Below are 18,008 nucleotides of genomic sequence, written 5' to 3'. Positions count from 1 at the left end.
TTCCACAAAAGGAGGAGGCATCATCAAGTGGGTCACTCTCTTTAAATCAAATAGTGGAAGCCCTTCAACCTCTACTCAAGGGAGCTACCTCCGGTGCCGCCGTGTCTACGTCATCTCTTCCAGGTAAAGTCTCATGGCTTTTGGACTCCGGTGCATCTTTTCATATGTCCCCAAACATGTTTTCACTTTCCGATTTCTCAAAAATTGTTTCTCCCTCTTTTGTTTCCACTGCGGATGGAACATCTCTTGAAATTAAAGGTATAGGTAATTTCGAATCTCAAGATTTTTTTATTCCAAAAATTAGATTTATACCTAAACTAAACTTAAATCTTCTCTCTGTTTCTCAACTCTAGGACCATGGTTGCGATATTAAGTTCTCTTGTGATAAATGTTTAATACAGGATCGCCGGTTCGAGAAATTGATTGGAGAAGGCTTTAGAAAAGGAGACTTATACTATATGGAATCTCTTCGAGTTCCAAAATCTTTTTGTAATGTGGCCCAAAACAAAGATATAAATGTATGACACAAAAGACTTGGTCATCCTAATATTACCAAGTTGTCTTATTTACATTTTGCAAAGGACCTATGTAAAAGTTCATTTTCTTGTAATGATTGTATTCTCGAAAAAAATCAAAGTTTACCTTTTGAGCAAAGAACCATGTTCTCTTCTAAAAATTTCGAAATTGTTCATTCGAATGTTTGGGGACCCGCACCTGTGACTTCAAAAGGAGGCTTTTCTTATTATGTCATTTTTGTAGATGATTTTTTCAGATATTCATGGATCTATTTTCTTAAGTTCAAACACGAAGTTTTTTCGTGTTTTAAAATCTTTCATTCAATGATCAAGAATCAATTCAACAGTAATATAAAGATATTTAGGAGTGATTCTGGAGGGGAATATCTCTCCAATCAATTTAAAGTATATCTTGAGGATCATGGAATTGTCCATCAAAGGTCTTGTCCTAAAACTCCTCAACAGAATGGGTTGGCCGAAAGAAAACATAGGCACATCATTGAGACCACTAAGACCCTTCTTATTTCCCAAAACATTCCTAAAAATTTTTGGGCAGAAGCAGCTCTTGCTTCTGTTTATCTGATAAATTGTCTGCCATCTAGGATATTAGGAAAAATATCTCCTTTTGAGATTTTATATAAACTTGAACCGGATTATAATAGGTTACGAGTTTTTGGGTGTAAGTGTTTTATACTTACAGACAAGAATGACAAACTATCTCCCAAGGCTATCCCTTGCGCCTTTCTTGGATATTCTGAAACTCAAAAAGGGTTTCGTTGTTATGATCTTCGAGATGATAAGTTATATGTCTCTAGAAATGTAACTTTTTTGGAAAATGAAAGTGGCTTTGAAAAAAATGTTTCTCAACAAGAAAATTTTGATTATTCCTTCCTATTTGATCTATTGTCTAGTAATGATGATATATCTAGTGATGATGGTGTATCATCAAATCACGATGAGGAAAATGATGGTGATGTTGGTGAACATAACTCACTCAATGAACAAGAAAGTAGACTTTCAAGTGATCCAATAACCTACTCTCGTAGAAACCAAGACACCTTTAGAAGTGCTATTGACCAGTATAGTGAGCTTGTTCCTACTATCGACCACCGGAGATCTGAAAGGAATAGAAGACCTCCAACTCGTTTTGTTTCTTTTGATTCTTTCTCACCCCGATATAGGGCTTGCCTTAGCGCCATTCACTCTTATTTTGAACCAAGGAATTTTGAAGAAGCCAAAAAATGTATAGAATGGCAAGAAGCTATGCAAAATGAACTTAATGCCCTAAAAGGGTTGAAACTTGGGATTTCCAAACTTTACCCATAGGAAAGAAAACTATAGGTTGTAGATGGGTTTTTAAGGTTAAAACTAAAAGTGATGGATCCTTGGAAAGGTATAAAGCTCGTTTAGTTACTAAAGGGTATGGGCAAGAGTATGAAATTGATTATGAGGAAAATTTTGCCCCTGTAGCCCGAATGGTTACAGTTAGATGTCTTATTACTATTGCATCTATTAAAAATTGGAACATTTTTCAAATGGATGTGAAAAATGCTTTTTTAAATGGTGATCTTAACGAAGAAGTATATATGGATGCTCCACCAGGCATAAAGATTCCTAAAGATAAAGTTCTTCGTCTTCGTAAGGCACTTTATGGTTTGAAACAGGCCCCCAAGGCCTGGTATGACAGGTTTACCAGTGTAATGTTGGAAAATGGTTTTTCCTCATGTTATACTGACACTGCTCTATTTACTAGAATATCTAATGCAGGAATTGTGATTCTATTACTCTATGTTGATGACATGTTAATTACAGGTGATGATGTTCAAGGAGTCAAGGGTATTAAGTCTGTCTTGACTTCAAAATTTGAGATGTCAAACTTGGGTTTTCTGACATATTTTCTTGGAATTGAGGTTGCCTATTCACAACGTGGTTATTTTTTATCTCAGTCTAAGCTTGCTTGTGAGATTATTGACAGATCAGGAATTTCTGATGACAAAGTATGCGAAACTCCTGAAGTCGTGGGATCAAAAATGAAGATTGACGACGATGTTCCCCTAACCGATCCTACTCCTTACAGGCAGTTGGTAGGCTCTCTAATGTACCTTAGCATTACTCGACCCGACTTGTCGCATGCTATTCACATCGTCAGTCAGTTTCAGCACGCTCCTACAACCGTTCATATGAGTGTTGTCCTTCGCATCATCAGATATTTGAAGGGAACAATGAACAAGGGAGTATTTCTATCTTCTTCCTCTGAATTAAAATTGTTTGCTTATACTGACTCAGATTGGGGAGGTGACCCTAGTAACCGTCACTCCACCACTGGTTTTTGTATTTTTTTAGGAGAATCTTTGATCTCATGGCAATGTAAAAAGCAACAGAATGCCTCTTTGTCATCCACTGAAGCCGAATATAGAGCCATGGCATCTACCACCATGGAAATTGTATGGATTCGACGTCTTTTGGAAGATATGGGAGTGGTTGTCGAAGAACCAACAAAGCTATGCAGTGACAATAAAAGTGCAATCTATATTGCCAAGAACCACACTTTTCACGAGCGAACAAAGCATATAGAGATGGACTGTCATTATGTCAGAGAAGAATACTTGAAGAAGGTCATTGATCTACCATATGTGACGTCTGAGTATCAAGTTGCCGACTTCTTCACAAAAGCTCTATGTTCGCCCAGATTTCATTTCCTTCTTGACAAACTTGCGGTTATCACACAGTAAGTTTGAGGGGGGGTGTTAAAATGTGTCTCCTAAAATCATTATTGTAAATATAAATATATATATTTATATACATAGAGATACATTTACATATAATATATTATATGTACATATATCTCTATATATAAAAATATATATATTTATATATTCTTACCCGAAAAGGGTATTCTTGTAATTTCCTGTTTTGCGCATATTCCATTTGGAATATGTTGTAATTTTCTTATTTATTTTTTGTAATTCTTTTTTTTACTTTTTCTTTTTATTTTTTGTTATTATTTAAAGTGCATTGGGGGTCCCCCAATAGAGTCGTTGGGGGCCCCCAACGGTCACAAATGTGACCGTTGGGGGCTCCCAACGACTCCTTTGGGAGCCTCCCCTTTGCACCTTTTGGCACTTGTATAAATAGGGGTGTTCCCCCCTTGTATTTCCTAAGCTTGAGAGTCTCAAGCATTTGTTCCTTTTATCAAATACATGCATTATTTCATGTTTGCTATTTTTACGCTTTTTGCGTATTTTGTTCAAGTGTTGTGAGGGTGTCTTCGTACACTCCTTTTATAAAGTATTTATGCTTGTATGCGTATTGTCTCTTCATAGACAATTTGACAGAAGCTCCACTAAACCCATGCTTACGTATCATTTTGACTAACCAACCACCTACACTTGACATATGGGACATGTAGATAATACATTTGACAGAGCAGTAGAAGTAGAACTTCACCGTGCATGGGTTGGTACTGCAGCAACTGCATTATATGGTTATTTCCCAAAGGCTATGACCGAGACCTAATGGAAGTCATCCTACTGTGGACTTCATATATATAGCACATTGTCCAGGTCTAGGCTCACTCACCCCCATACCAAAAATTGACCAGATTAACTCATTTGATATGCTATGTCAATCATAAAAACAAAAACACTCAAGAAACACAGCTCTATCTTTACAGAAAATGGAGCTATCCCATGAATCATTGCTAAAGATTTCTATCTTAACATATGATGTGAACATAAAGTGTCCATCCTAGCATAAAGCCATCAATGTAAACAGTGGATTCTCCTTATACCTGCCTCATTTTGCCCCTTAAATTGGGTAGAATTGTTATATGAAGTATATGTCCATGCATAGACCACCTCTACCAGCATAGACCACCTCTGCCATCAGTAAACTGCAATAGAAGATAAAGTAGCACCATCTACACAGATACACACACAGGCATGCAAGAGCATATGAAATGTTCATGTTCTTCATCAATAACAGCACCAATACAAAATAGCATGTACAAACGTGATGGCATCCCTCTGTTCATCATCTCGAGTTTAGCCGAGGGAGAGGCGGCGAGCGGCCAGCTGGAGGCCGGTGTCCGATGGTCAGAACAAGGCGATGGTGGGCTCCAACGACCGAACCCTCTCATGCCCTACACCCTTCTTTCGGTGATCGTACTTTCCAGTGAAACGACCGAAACCCTCATGCCCTACACCCTTCTTCTGGTGATTGTACTTTCCAGCGATGGTGGACTCCGGCGACCGAACTCTCAGGCGGATGCTCCCTCCAGCCATTGATTTCAGGTATTTGCCCCTTTGTTATCAATCTCTCTTCGTTCACCCCTCTCAAAACCCCTATTTTCCCTCTTTCTGAAACCCTCTTGTCTCCCTCTCTCTTAACCTTTCTCTTTCCCTTTTTCTGAAACCCTCTTGTCTCCCTCTCTCTTAACCTCTCTCTCTCTCTCTCTCTCTGAGTGTTGATTGCTGGTGGGTGGTGCTGGTTGCTGGTTGTGGGCGCCTTCTGCAATCGCTTTCACCGGGTTTTGGGTGTGGTTGAGAGACCCACCTATAGGTTGAGCACCCAACCTCCCCTCCCCCTATGGAGGTCTCGTCTGGTGCTTCCCTGCAACACGCTAGAGTTGCGGCAAAGTCTGGGGCGTCGACAACTCTAGACCCACAATTTGAGCGTCCTACCTCCCCTCTCCCTATGGGGGAGGGACCCGTCCGGTGCTTCCCTGCAGCACGTTGGAGTTGTGACAACGTCTGGGATGTCGATTGTTCTGTTGATAAAGACGTCTGGTGTATAACACACTTTGCGCGCATTTGGGGATCTCATGTATGGTATTCCATCTCCGGTGTTTGTGAATCTGGCCCAGCAGGATCGTCCTCTCGATAGGGATGCTTTGAACGACCCACCGATCCATGGTAGCCATGATGGGAATGGCACGTCCTCTGTTATAGGCGGTGCTCTTGGGGGCCAGGCTGGTCAATCTGATGGCACTGATTACAATGACATGTTGTTGGTGACTCGTTCATGAACAAACAAGCCCATGAAGGAGATGATACAGCGTCTCCTGTTGTTTCTCATGATGATATTCCTATTGTGACTAGTGATATTTTTGGTGGCAAGTCCTACTGCTTCTTGCTCTTGGGTCAAGGTAGTAGGTTAATCATCGATTTTGCCTAATCAAAACCTTCCCAGGCCCTCAATGATTGATGAAAAATGCGCTATTCTTCTTCCTCAATCATTTTGTGTTGAGAAGCAAAACTCTTTCGACCATTGTTTGGTTTGTAAGTGGGACATCAGGGCGATGAAACAAGAGTTTTATGTTTGTGAGTTTTGTAAGTGATGCAAGCTTCCTATTAATCCGATCTTTTCTGTGGTTTAGGACAACGAGTTCCTAGTGCGTTTTTCATCGCAAGAAGATCTGATGTCGGTTTTGAGAAGAAGACCGTGGATGGTTGTTGGTCGCACCTTGCTTATGGAAAGTTGGGACAGATATGGCCTGCCTAAATTTTAGGGTTTAAGGTCTATTATGGTATGGATTAGAGTTCATGGTCTTCCACCCACTTATTGGTGCAACGATGTCTTTTGTTTGATAGCGAATGCGTTAAAGGGAAAGCTGGTTGTTGTTAATGAAAGGACCTCTGCCCAAGTTTGCTTGCACTTTGCAAGGATTCTTGTAGAAGTTCAATCTAATTCGAAGATCTCTGATTCAATCCTCATTGTCTTGGGCAGGTTCTATAAGGAAGACCTTTATATTGAAGTTGAATCAGGTACGCATATTTGTAAAGTGTGTAAGGCAAGATCGCATGGCACTATAAATTGTCATTGCAAGAATCTAGCATCTAATGCATCTGTGCTTAGCAAAAGGTAGCAGTAGCAGAAGTGCAAAGCCAAAAAGGTATGGGTCCTTAAAGTCTCATTTGAAAATCATAATTCTTTTAAGACTTAAGGAGAATCAAGAAGAGATTTTTGCTCTCCTACAACAACCATTTGAGGATGTTGTTGCTCTTGATGACGCTTCTTATCCAAGGAAACAACATGTTCCTTTTGTTGTTCATATTGATGGTTGTCTTGTTTCGGAGAAAGAAGTTGATGCTTGCCTCCATGCTCAAGACATTGATAGCCCAACTTCTCTTCCCTCTATGTCTGTGCATCACACCACAAAAGATATCACTGAAGAGACCTTTTTTGGCAACCATTTTTATTTTGATCTTGCTTCTCCTCCAAGCTTTTGTCATCTTAAGAAGCAAGAGGTTCAAATTGTGGCTAAGGTTTGCAGTAGGGATCCTTTGCATGATCTTGCTCGATTACCTTCAAATATGGTCTTCAAATCATCAATTAAGAGGACTCACCATACCTTTTCAGAGACACTTTGCGATGCCCAAACTAGTTGCACAATCGTTTCTTCCATGCCCCTATCAAGCTAGTGCTCGAGAGCACTAAAAAGGTGTGCAGGCCAAAAAAGGAATGAAATTGAGATGCTAAATGTGAACTCTAAGTAATATGCTTGAGGTGTTCAAGGAGAAGAACCTCAAGATGTACTTAGTCTACAATTGTAATCTCCATCTTGTTAGCTCTTTACCAATGGGATGAGTGAGCATCATCTAATGTAATCAACATCTCATCCTGTGTGATATCTCATCATTTGGAATATTCAATGTAATTCTTTCTATCTTGAGAGTTAATTGATAATTTTATTTTTCTTTAAAAAAAACTCATAGTGAAGAAGCCAACAAAGATTAGACATTCACTTACAAGTCAACTACATAAAAGATTGGACATATGAAGCTGAACTTAGGAAAGAATCCCATATAAGAGATGGAGCACAAAAGAAACAAAAGTCAGAAAAGGAAGAAACGTCTCCATGCTTCAACTTATCGGTGCTTAACACATTATTGAATTGTTCCTGCTGAACCAAAATTGACTTTTAAGATCTGTCCAGAAAAACATAAAAGCAGCCAAGCATCTCAAACTCGCATCATTTGAAGGTTTTCCAAGATTGGGAAAATGCAAAAGAGACACAGAGAAATTTGCAATGGAAACAGAACATTCATAAATATGATACATGAGATATGAGGAGTTTAACTTTAAAACAAAAAAAAGAATAATTCCGCTGAATTACAAAACTAACCTGTCCATAAAGACCAGTTGACTCGTACAATGTATCATTCCCAGCATACACCAGGCCCTGAAACATAATTTAAGACAAATGGTTCAAAGCGTACCGCTCAATAATTGTAGGTTATATGAATCATTTTCATTCATGCATGATGTTCTAATACTAGTAGGAACGGCTGTCAGTGGGTCGGGTTTGAGTTGGGTACCCGGCCCACAAAAGTGAAGACTAGGGAATGGCCCCAAAAATAACTTGAAATATTATTTGGGTCAACCCTAAAAATGACTCAAGTAATATGTGGGTCGGGTTTGAGCTATGCACATAGGATCAGGGGTCGAGCCATGTTGTGGGGAGGGTGGGCACGTGCCCACACTGACCCACAAAAGTCCCCCATGGGGTATGGGTATGGATGGGTAGTGCCCACCCTAACCCGCATCGTATGTGGGTAGTGGGTCAGGGTAGGCACTCGTGCCTGACCCAAAGGGGGCCGACGGCCCCCACCCTTTCGGCCTCCCTTCGCCCCTCCCGATACCCTAAACCTAACCTCTCTCTCTCTCTCTCTCTTGGTGTGGCCCTTGACTACATGACTTCATAACCAGAGGCACATATCGTCCGTCCTAAGGCACCAAGGCTTCCAGCTGTCTAGCGCACGCCGCTGCCGCAATGCACACATGACAAGGTCCACTCTCTCCTACGCACTTTAATTACTATTTTAATATTTTTTAATTAGAATTTAATTAATGTTTTTTATTATGGTTTTTTTAATTAACATATGAAATTATGATTGTTGTTTGTTAAGATTAGGATTTTGGTTTTCGATTTAGTTTTTTTTAAATAGTTGCATTTCAATAACTAGGGTTTAGGCTTTTTGTGTTTTTTTTTCAATTAGCTTTTAGGTTTTTAATAAGATGGGTATTAATTAGTTATTTCTATATATTTTTAATCAACATTATACATAATCCATATGGTTGATTTTAGTTAGAAATTTGAGGGTTTTGTTAATTTTTGTTTCAATTAGCTTATGTATGAAAATTATGAATGATGTATGCTAAGATTGAGGTTTTCACTTACTATTTTTTAAATAGCATGAATATTTAAGTAGGTTTTAGAGTTTTTTGTATTTTTTTTAATAGCATTTAGATTTTTATTTTGTATTTAAATAAGATGAATATTTAATTTAGGTATTTTTGTGTTTTTAATTAAGATTCTACATGCTTGATTAACATAAATGCATAATTTATGATAATAATAATTAGGGTTTTGATTTTGTATTTTTTTAAATGACATAAATTTTGGATTATGCTTTTAGGGTGTAATGTATTTTTTTAATTAGCAATAAGATATGAAGAATAAATACTTGAGTTTGGTTAGAACTTAGAATTTTAGGTTTTTTTTGTTTCAATTCGCATAGATGAGAATTTTAGTTTTTTTTTGTTTCAACTAGCATGCATTTGTTTTTTTATGTTTCAATTAAATAGGTTAGTGATTTGATTAGAGAAATAATTAAATAATTTGGTAGTGATTTGATTAGAGAAGTAACTAAATAGGTTTCATTTAACTATGTTAATATACAAATGACATTAATGTTTTTTATCAGAAAGTGAGTGTATAATTAATGATAAAGATTAATTGGTGAAAATATAAAATTTATTAAATATGTTTGATGCTTCTCTTTGTTTTTAGTGGCTTGTACTTTTTTTAATTATTTATAAAACATTTATGATATCTTTTGTAGATTTTTAAAAAATTAATTAATTTGCTATTTATTTATAGAATGTTTGTATTCTTTTGTTAGGTCTTGCTTAATGTATTTCAAGGTCCAAACTTGAGCTTAGTCATACTGCATTATTCATAGAAGGCACTTTCTTTGGTTTTTATATCAAACAAAGCTAAATTGTGGAATATAGAGGCAAGTTATTATGATATTCTTTTATTACTGAAAACACATTGTTTAGTTTCAAGGTTTCCTAATTATGAATATGACGATTTGTACTTCCTCAAAAAATTTTGTGCTTGCTAGTATAGTTTATTGTCATAGAAATTATTTTTTTTAATATGCATTTGTGACCACCCTAGCTGAAATTCCTAGCTCCCCCCTGCATAGGATCCAGGATATGTATAACTACCTAGGTCACATGGACACGCAATTTGGTGGCATGTTTCTGGTGGTAAGAGTGGCACGCTCGGACACTGATACGTACAAACAATATTTTAATATTTTTAATGTTTTAAAGTAACATTTCAATAAAAATACATTTTTACAATAAAATGGTTTTAAATTGATTAAAAAGTTTTTAAAAAAAATATGTGCCCTCGTATCCTATTTTCCAAAAAATCTTCCAACTTGCGAGTAGAACGCGCATCACGTGTACGTGTCCACGTATCTTTGTGACAGAAAACTACAAGTCTACAACTAACATATCATCTTCGTGAAAGACTTCCTGTAACAGTACGGCACCATCGTCGCCGAACAAGAGCATAAAAAACTCACCACCATCATCATCTTATAGTGGTAATCAAGCAAAGCAATAATCAACACTAATTCTAATATATATATATATATATATATATATAGAGAGAGAGAGAGAGAGAGAGGAAAAAAAAGAGCGAAGAAATGAAGATTCATACCTGAGTGAATGCAGAAGGGTCGTGTGGAAACTCGTTGACGACCTCGAAGGAGTAGAAACGGGAATGAGGAGAATTGGAGAGAAGGGAGGCAGAATTGGCGTAGAGGAGGGTCGCGAGAGAGAGGAAGGAAGCTGCGGCTAGGATTACAGCCATCCTCCGGGTGAACAGAAGGGATTTCATGAACGAAGTCGTCGAAGAAGAGGAAGGAGAAGAAGAAGAAGAAGGGGAGGAGGAGAGGGAGATCGCCGATCGCCTCGATCTCTTCCTCCTGGGAGAAACTCTCATGAAGGGAAATCGAATCCAGGGAATCGAATTCCCAGGATTGGGTTTCTTCGCCCTCCGATTCGGGCGAAGAAATTTTAGATTGGAGGGGGGTTTTCTTCGGGGGATGGGGCTTACAGAGGAGGTCGGTGATTGACCGAGAGGGAAACAAGTCAACAACTGGGTCCGAGTTTGAACCCGTATTAGACCCATATCCAAAACCAGGTAAGCTTATGAACTCTGGTTCAGATTTGAACCGACCCGTTCTTACCAGCTTCCATATAGAAACATTATCCCATTTCACCAGATCTATGGGCGATATTTTAAAAATATCATGGAAAAAGTTTGGCACTTAATCAAGTTTTGTCACTGTTTTTAAAACGGCAAAATGTAGCAACACTTAATTAGAATCGGATCTTGGATTATGCTATGACATCAAGATGATTTCAGGTTTGGATCCAGACATGTTTTATCAAAGGCAAAGACGATATCAGATCAAGCATGAGCTCATATCTAGGGGTGGCAATCTTGTCGGGTCGGCGGGTCGGGTTGGCGGGTTGGCGGGTCAGAACACCTCAACACGAACCCGACCCATTTATTAAACAGGTCAGATGTGGCAAACATGACCCATTTATTAAATGGGTAACCCGACCCGACACGATTAACCCGTTTAATAAACAGGTTGGGTCAACCCGTCACGATTACACGACACGGCGTGTTGCGGGTTCGATCTGGCCGTCACAAACATAAACCCCAAGCAAAGCGTTCCAAGAAACCACATCTAGTTGAGGCATTTCGTCAAACACTTGTTGAATAGATCGGAATCTCCCACAACAACCATAGAAATGGATCAAAGCGTTCGCTACGAAGACGTCGGCGACAAACCTGAGCTTTGCGACGTGCCCGTGGATTTGCTCGCCTTCTGGCAAGGCAACGGCGTGCACGCAGGCCTTGAGGATGAAAGGAAAGGTGTAGTTATTCGGGGAGAGCCGCGGGAGACGAATTGGGCGTAGAGGGCGACCCCTCAAAGAGGGTCCCCATGTTCGACGAAGCTCCGAATGAGCGTGTTCCAGGTGAAGGTGTCGGGGTTGCAGATGCAGTGGAAGACGGTCAGGGCGTAGTCCAGTGAGGAGGAGGGGGGAGAGCGAGCAGGCGACGATGAGCGGGCCGACGACGGTGGTGATGTCGGCGAGGCTGGAGGTGACGATCTGAGCATGGGCTTGCTTGATATGGGACAACCACGAGCATCGGTGGAGGAGGGAGGGGTGGATTGCCAGTGCGGGAGGCGTTGCCGGCGGAGGAGGGTGGTGGAGGCAGGTAGAAGAGAGTGTGTGTGTGGTGATGGGTAGCGGTGGGCATTTGGGAATGGACCATGGGGTGACCCCGCCCGCCCAACCTGTGTAAACGGGTTGCGGGTTCGTGTAAACGGGTTGGCGGGTTGGCATACCCCTAACACGAACCTGACCCGTTTAATAAACGGGTTAGGCGGGTCGACCCGTTTACGACACAAACCTGTTTGAGCCAAACCCAAACCAGGCTAAGAAGCGGGTTGGCAAGTCGTGTAAGATTTTGCCACCCCTACTCATATCTGACCTTTGTGCATCACTAACCACACCATAGTTTGGGGCTGAGGAATTGGATCAAGGTTGATCAAATAAGTTTCGTTATCCCATGGTGAGGGAATGGCCATCCGAACACTTAAATATGGGTGGACATCAGGCCAGTCTGGTACCTGCCATGTTACAAGTCGGCCTCAGGCAGCATTTTGTAGCATGAGCCAGAATAAACTCGGTCTAGGCTCAGCCTGACAAGATATTCAGGCCCAGCCCGATAACTGGACCCAGCACGAGTCTGACCCAGCACGAGTCTGACCCAAGCCAAATTACAACCAGGTTAGGCCGGGCTTGAGCCAGGAGATATGGGGCAGACCTGTCGAGCTCCGACGCTAATCGAGCGGGACTACCGATGTCCACTCCTGTAGGTAAATTTATGTCCAAGTGTAAAGAGGTTGGATTCTACAAGGGTCCTTAGATATCCAAAACAGAAAATTAATATATTGAGGCAAAATGGCATGCTTCCCGAAATGCCTACCAATTTGATGAAATATCCTGCATACCTAAAATCTTTGATTCTCTACTTTTTTATGATATTTTTGCCCTTCTCACACACAAACCTGTTGAGGCTTGCACTACCATGTAGGAAGATCACAACCTTTCAATAAAAAGGAGATTTGCCCGATCATTTTGCAAACCTCATGAATTTTACATAAATAAATTTGTGAAATTGGATGACCTGTCCTAACAAAGGAAAGTTCGCAACCCTTATGCAAACCTTCTCTAATTGAAAGGTTCTAGCTTGACAAGTTTTCCCTATGCATTTGTGGCAGCCCCAAAATTCATGTGTGTGTCATGTGGACCTCCTTTAATTGAAAGCATGCAAAGCTTTGCAAATATAGTACAACCTTCACAGATATAATACGACCTTCATGAAGATACCATGAGAACCTCTCTTAAGTAAACATTCCTTAAGGAGCTCCGCAAATGTGTGTTGACATTTGCAGTCACTTGTTATGAATGTCTCTGACGTTCACACTCTGATTCGACCTCCACAAATATAGTACAACTTCACAAATATAGTATGACCTTTGTGAAAAAAATTGTGAACATCCTTTAACTAAATACTCCTCATGTACATCTGCAAATGTCTACTGACAGTTACAAATTTTTGTTGCAAATGTCGTCACTCATTTGTGAACATCCTTGTTATGTTCACAAGATGATTCACGAACACCCTTTGTTTATGCGGATCTTTTGACCTTATTTGTAGACTTCTGACTAAACATTCGCACATTGGATATGAGATTTATAAAAATTTTCAGGACTTTAATGTGAATTTCTTCATGTTTTTGTAAATCTTTGCATAAGCATTAAATGTGATGTCATCGTTCTTTCAAAAGTGATGGTTCACATTTCAAGGCTATTTTTACATAAACTTAGGTTTTTGTGATCCCCAAACTATTTTTTCCTTAATATGTTTTGACAAAAAAAATTGAAGATTTTTTTATGATTATTTTTTGCCAAAATTCACCAATACTATTGTTTGCTCTATGTCATGCGTCAACACTTCATTGGTGACTTTATGAGCGTCCAGGACATCATCAGCGGTGAGATATTCTGGTAAACACATCTTTAACAACTAAATCAATTATTTCTAAATTTTTTTGGCATGAATTAGTTGTTTCTAAAACATTGACATGAATTAGTTATTTGTTGAAAGAATTGAATATTTCTCAATTTATCTTTGCATGTTCAACAGACTATTATATATTTTTTTGTTTAATTCATTTTCATGTGAAGCCCTTTTTTTAGCTTTGTTTCTTTAATTTGGTATGCCTTTATTTTTATGTGGTTTTTATTTTATATCGTCATGAGCTTTACGCTACAAAAAAATTATATTTAGTGCATTGTTGGACCTTAATCATCAAATTTGTTGAATATAGTTCTTTATGATAAGTAACTGGTGGATTATAAATATCTTCAAGCTTAAGGTCTTGTACTTTTTCTTATAATCCCTTATGAGAAAATTTACACTACATGTTATTTCATTCTTTTTTTGTGCTTCCAATTTCATCACTATGATAATATATTTTGTAACAAAGTATAATTTTTCTATAAAATCTGAAACACTACTCTTGCTTCGTTGTGTATGGTTCTTATCTGTTAATTTTGAATGCTTTTAGTATTTTAATGTAAAGAGCTTATGCCTATTTTTGTTCATTTTATTTCAATTGTTGTAATTCTTTCTTAAAAATGAGCTCTTAGAGTTTTTTCTTAACATACAATATGATCATCAACTTACTAGTTATAACTCATGTCAAGCAAACATGAATTTTATATGGATCATAGTTTCTTTGTAATGCTCCAAAATTTTGACCTAAAATTATATTTGATTTTTTTTGTTAAATATAGTGAGTGATACAAGGCCTTATAGATGGCAATTCTCTAACCAAACTAAGCATTAGAGGGCCCGCCTGAGCGCAAGCATGAACATATATTAGCCCATTAGAACAAAGTTCGTGAATGAAATAACCAAGAACAAGAACCCTTTATAAAAAAAATTAGAAATACAACAAAAACATTCATTTTGGTTCCAGTTAAAATTTTGGGCGGATTATAGGTACTCTAACATAGCATTGAATTCGGTCCAATTAAGGATCTAAACTCTAAGATGAAAAAAAAAACAATACAAATCATGAAATAAATTAAATCATTCATCAATTAAATGAATTGTTTATAGACATTGGACCCTAAGGCCCGCAACATTGTCAAAACAAATTAACATGTCTTGGTGAATCATAGACTATTGTCCAAAACAAAACTCAGACATAAAATTATTGGTTCTTGGTACCGCCTATAGCATCCCGTCATTGCTCCAGCTTATTTATTGCATGCAATACCTGAATGTATATGATATAGGGGTTAGACTCATCGAGTCTCAGTTGGAACACAATAACAATGCATGTATATATAGATCCAAGTATACATATAAACATGCATCATTTCAAAACATATACAATGCAAATCACAAACATCGTGTACTCAGAAAGACAACTATAGCAATTAAATTCATGCAACATGCTACAAAACATACACATATTTGACTAAGCATTTGAATTATTAAGGGCATAAATCAAACAAACATCAACCTTAAAAAATGTTAAGGTACATAAACCAATTCAGATATGCTTGTAATCACACATGTACATAAACCAATGCATTATGCATGAGGTAACTTTTATTTTATTTTCTGACACTCACTTTTGAATACATGAACATGTTACTTGCAATCAATTTAAGTTTTCTCCTGACTCCTCTATGAGTACTGTTACAGGCAAAAATCAAAGTTCAAGGCAAACCCAAGGTATATTTTATTCTTACACACAATTATATTCTATTAACTTGGTTTGTATATATTCAGCGAGGCAACATTAGGCATTATCACCCAAGGACATCATCACCCTAAGCAACCAAGAGTATCATCACCCTAGGCAGCCACTACTTGGCATTGTCGAGCATCGTCATCCTAGCCAAATTCATGTATACCAATATGCTATCAGCTGAAGCACCACTCTATCTCTAGGTCTCAATGGTGGAAAAGTCCTCTACTACTGTGGTTGAGGACATGAGCCACAATATCAAGCTATTAGAAAAATAACACCAAAGATTTTAGTATCACATTGTCTTCCAAAAAAGCCATCCAAGGACACCACCATCATCAGACGACAACTAAGGAAAAAATTATTAACACATTATTTTAACATCTTTTTACATCTTAATTTTTCATATGTTCTTTACATATAGAATGATTTTAGATCTACATATCAACAACATGCACTCATGACACATGAGCTCCACATTTAGCTCAAACATGTATATCATTTCATATAACATCCAGTTAGGCAATCTCTCAGCTCGAACACATCAATATACCCAACATGTCAATACGTGCAGGTATGTGTCATTTATCATATACATTATGACAAAATTTAAAACTTGCATTCAATATAATTTTTTATAAAATATTGCACTAGAACACAATCTCAATAGGCCCACATGTTTCTCAACAACATGTCACATAGTCATATTTGTGCCCTTATGGCACTACATTGGTTTTTTTAAATCACTTGCTCACTCATTAGCATTCATGTATGCTTTTCATGTCTTATAACACATTATCATCATAGCATGCTATATATTATAACATAATGATGCATATCATAACATCATGTTACATATTACAACATCATATTGCATATTAAAACATCGTGACAAAATTGATATCTTTACATTAATTTTTTTTTTTATAAAAGATCACAACATGCCTCAATAAGCCTACATATTGTACATCAGTATCTCACATAACCATCTAGCTCACTTCTGAAACTATATTGTGTTCATCTGGTTTACTTCTATAACTATGTCATTCATTCAAACACAATTCTCTAATTTGAGTATGATAACATAGATTTTACCTGTCATTGTAAATTGTATCATAAATCATACAAAACGATTTAAGTTATGAGATTTTAACAAATGATTTTTACATATGTTATATGCATATAGGCAAAAACTCATACCTTAACTTATTATATAAAAGAAATTAAAATTTTTGTAATACATACTATTTTTTGTTTATAGAATAATCTTATCTGATTCAGTCTTTCCAATAAAAAACCAGTCATAAATCATATAGAACAAATTAAATGCTAAGATTTTTATTGTAGGTGGCTTGATATGTCTGATTCAAGACCACAAAAACCAAAAATTAAATTTGATTTCAGCAGAAAGCTAAAAATCTTGTAATGCATATTGTTTTTGTTATTTAACATAACATGTTCTAAAAAATCACAGATTCTGAAGCAACTTTTTTTATTTTTTAGACCATAAGAAATCAACCTCTAAGATTTTAACCGTGTGTTCTTATATATCTATACTAACCCACTTTAAAATCTCAGCCCTAGAACCTGAGTATTTTGAACTATACGATTTTTACAAAAATTTGCAGTCTCAACAGTCTCACTGTCAAGACAAGATTTATGTGCTAACTTGTAGAGAGCATATCTCCCAATTCCTGACTCATCCAGATCTGAGATTTGAACTGAGATTACTTTTATATGTCTGAACATCTCTATATTTTTTTAGGATTTATGGGTTTGCGATTTGGTAGAATCAAAATTATTATTCTGACTGATCGGATCAAAATATACATAACAAAATATAAAAATTAACCTAGAACTTCATGCTTTCGACAAAAATATCAAGAACACTCATCCAATGATTTTTAAATTCATCAACACACATCAGATTCATTCATATAACCATAGAATCATGTTGTAAATTCAGAAATATAATAATCTAATATTCAAAATCACATGTTTTTTCAAAAGAGAATATGGTTTCTCTATAAAAATCAAAATCGATTGCTGAAAAAGGATTTTAGGTTTTAAAACCTTCATACATGACATAATATCAGTTTTTACATGAATCTAGGCTGATATATGTATTGATACACATATGGAGATTATCCCACGACATACTCATGTATCCTAGCACCATATACATGTACAAAGTTATGATGTACCTACCTTAAAATTGATAAATATATGAATAATCTTCTTGAATAATCTCCACCAATCAACCCTTCTATCTCAGCTGCACACTTCAATGAAGATGCAACCACCCTATGAACCTTCTTTCATAGAGGAGCGTGAGGGAGGAAGAAGAGAAGAGAGAGAAAGAAAAATCCATATTGAATTTTAAATATGAAAACTACAATTATCTAAATTGAATTTGAAATTGAAATTCAACAAAATTTAAAACATGAATTTCATCTTTATTTTTTAAAACATTATTGAAAATTCTTAGGTTTTACATTCTCTATTTTGTTTTTATAAAAAATTATTTATTATAAAATAACAATTGAAGATATTGTCA

The 18,008-nt window shown here is 37.1% G+C and overlaps 1 protein-coding gene across 1 annotated transcript in view; it reads right to left on the bottom strand.

The window, feature by feature from the left end:
• Positions 1–10,609, bottom strand: part of LOC149832873 (glutaminyl-peptide cyclotransferase-like) — a 61,375-nt gene extending 50,766 nt beyond the window's left edge. The window contains exons 1-2 of the mRNA XM_090012620.1: positions 10,255–10,609; positions 7,642–7,698 (exon numbers count right to left, since the gene is read on the bottom strand). Coding sequence (XP_089868746.1) covers positions 7,642–7,698; positions 10,255–10,539 — 342 coding nt within the window. The 5' untranslated portion in view covers positions 10,540–10,609. The remainder of the gene's footprint in view (positions 1–7,641; positions 7,699–10,254) is intronic.
• Between the last annotated feature and the right edge of the window lie 7,399 nt (positions 10,610–18,008).

This window comes from Nuphar pumila, chromosome 7 (assembly GCF_984573655.1).
Source record: "Nuphar pumila chromosome 7, dmNupPumi1.hap1.1, whole genome shotgun sequence".
In the NCBI taxonomy this organism is placed as follows: domain Eukaryota; kingdom Viridiplantae; phylum Streptophyta; class Magnoliopsida; order Nymphaeales; family Nymphaeaceae; genus Nuphar; species Nuphar pumila.
The sequence above is the reverse complement of the archived record's forward strand: the minus strand, read 5'-3'. Positions and strand labels throughout refer to the sequence as shown.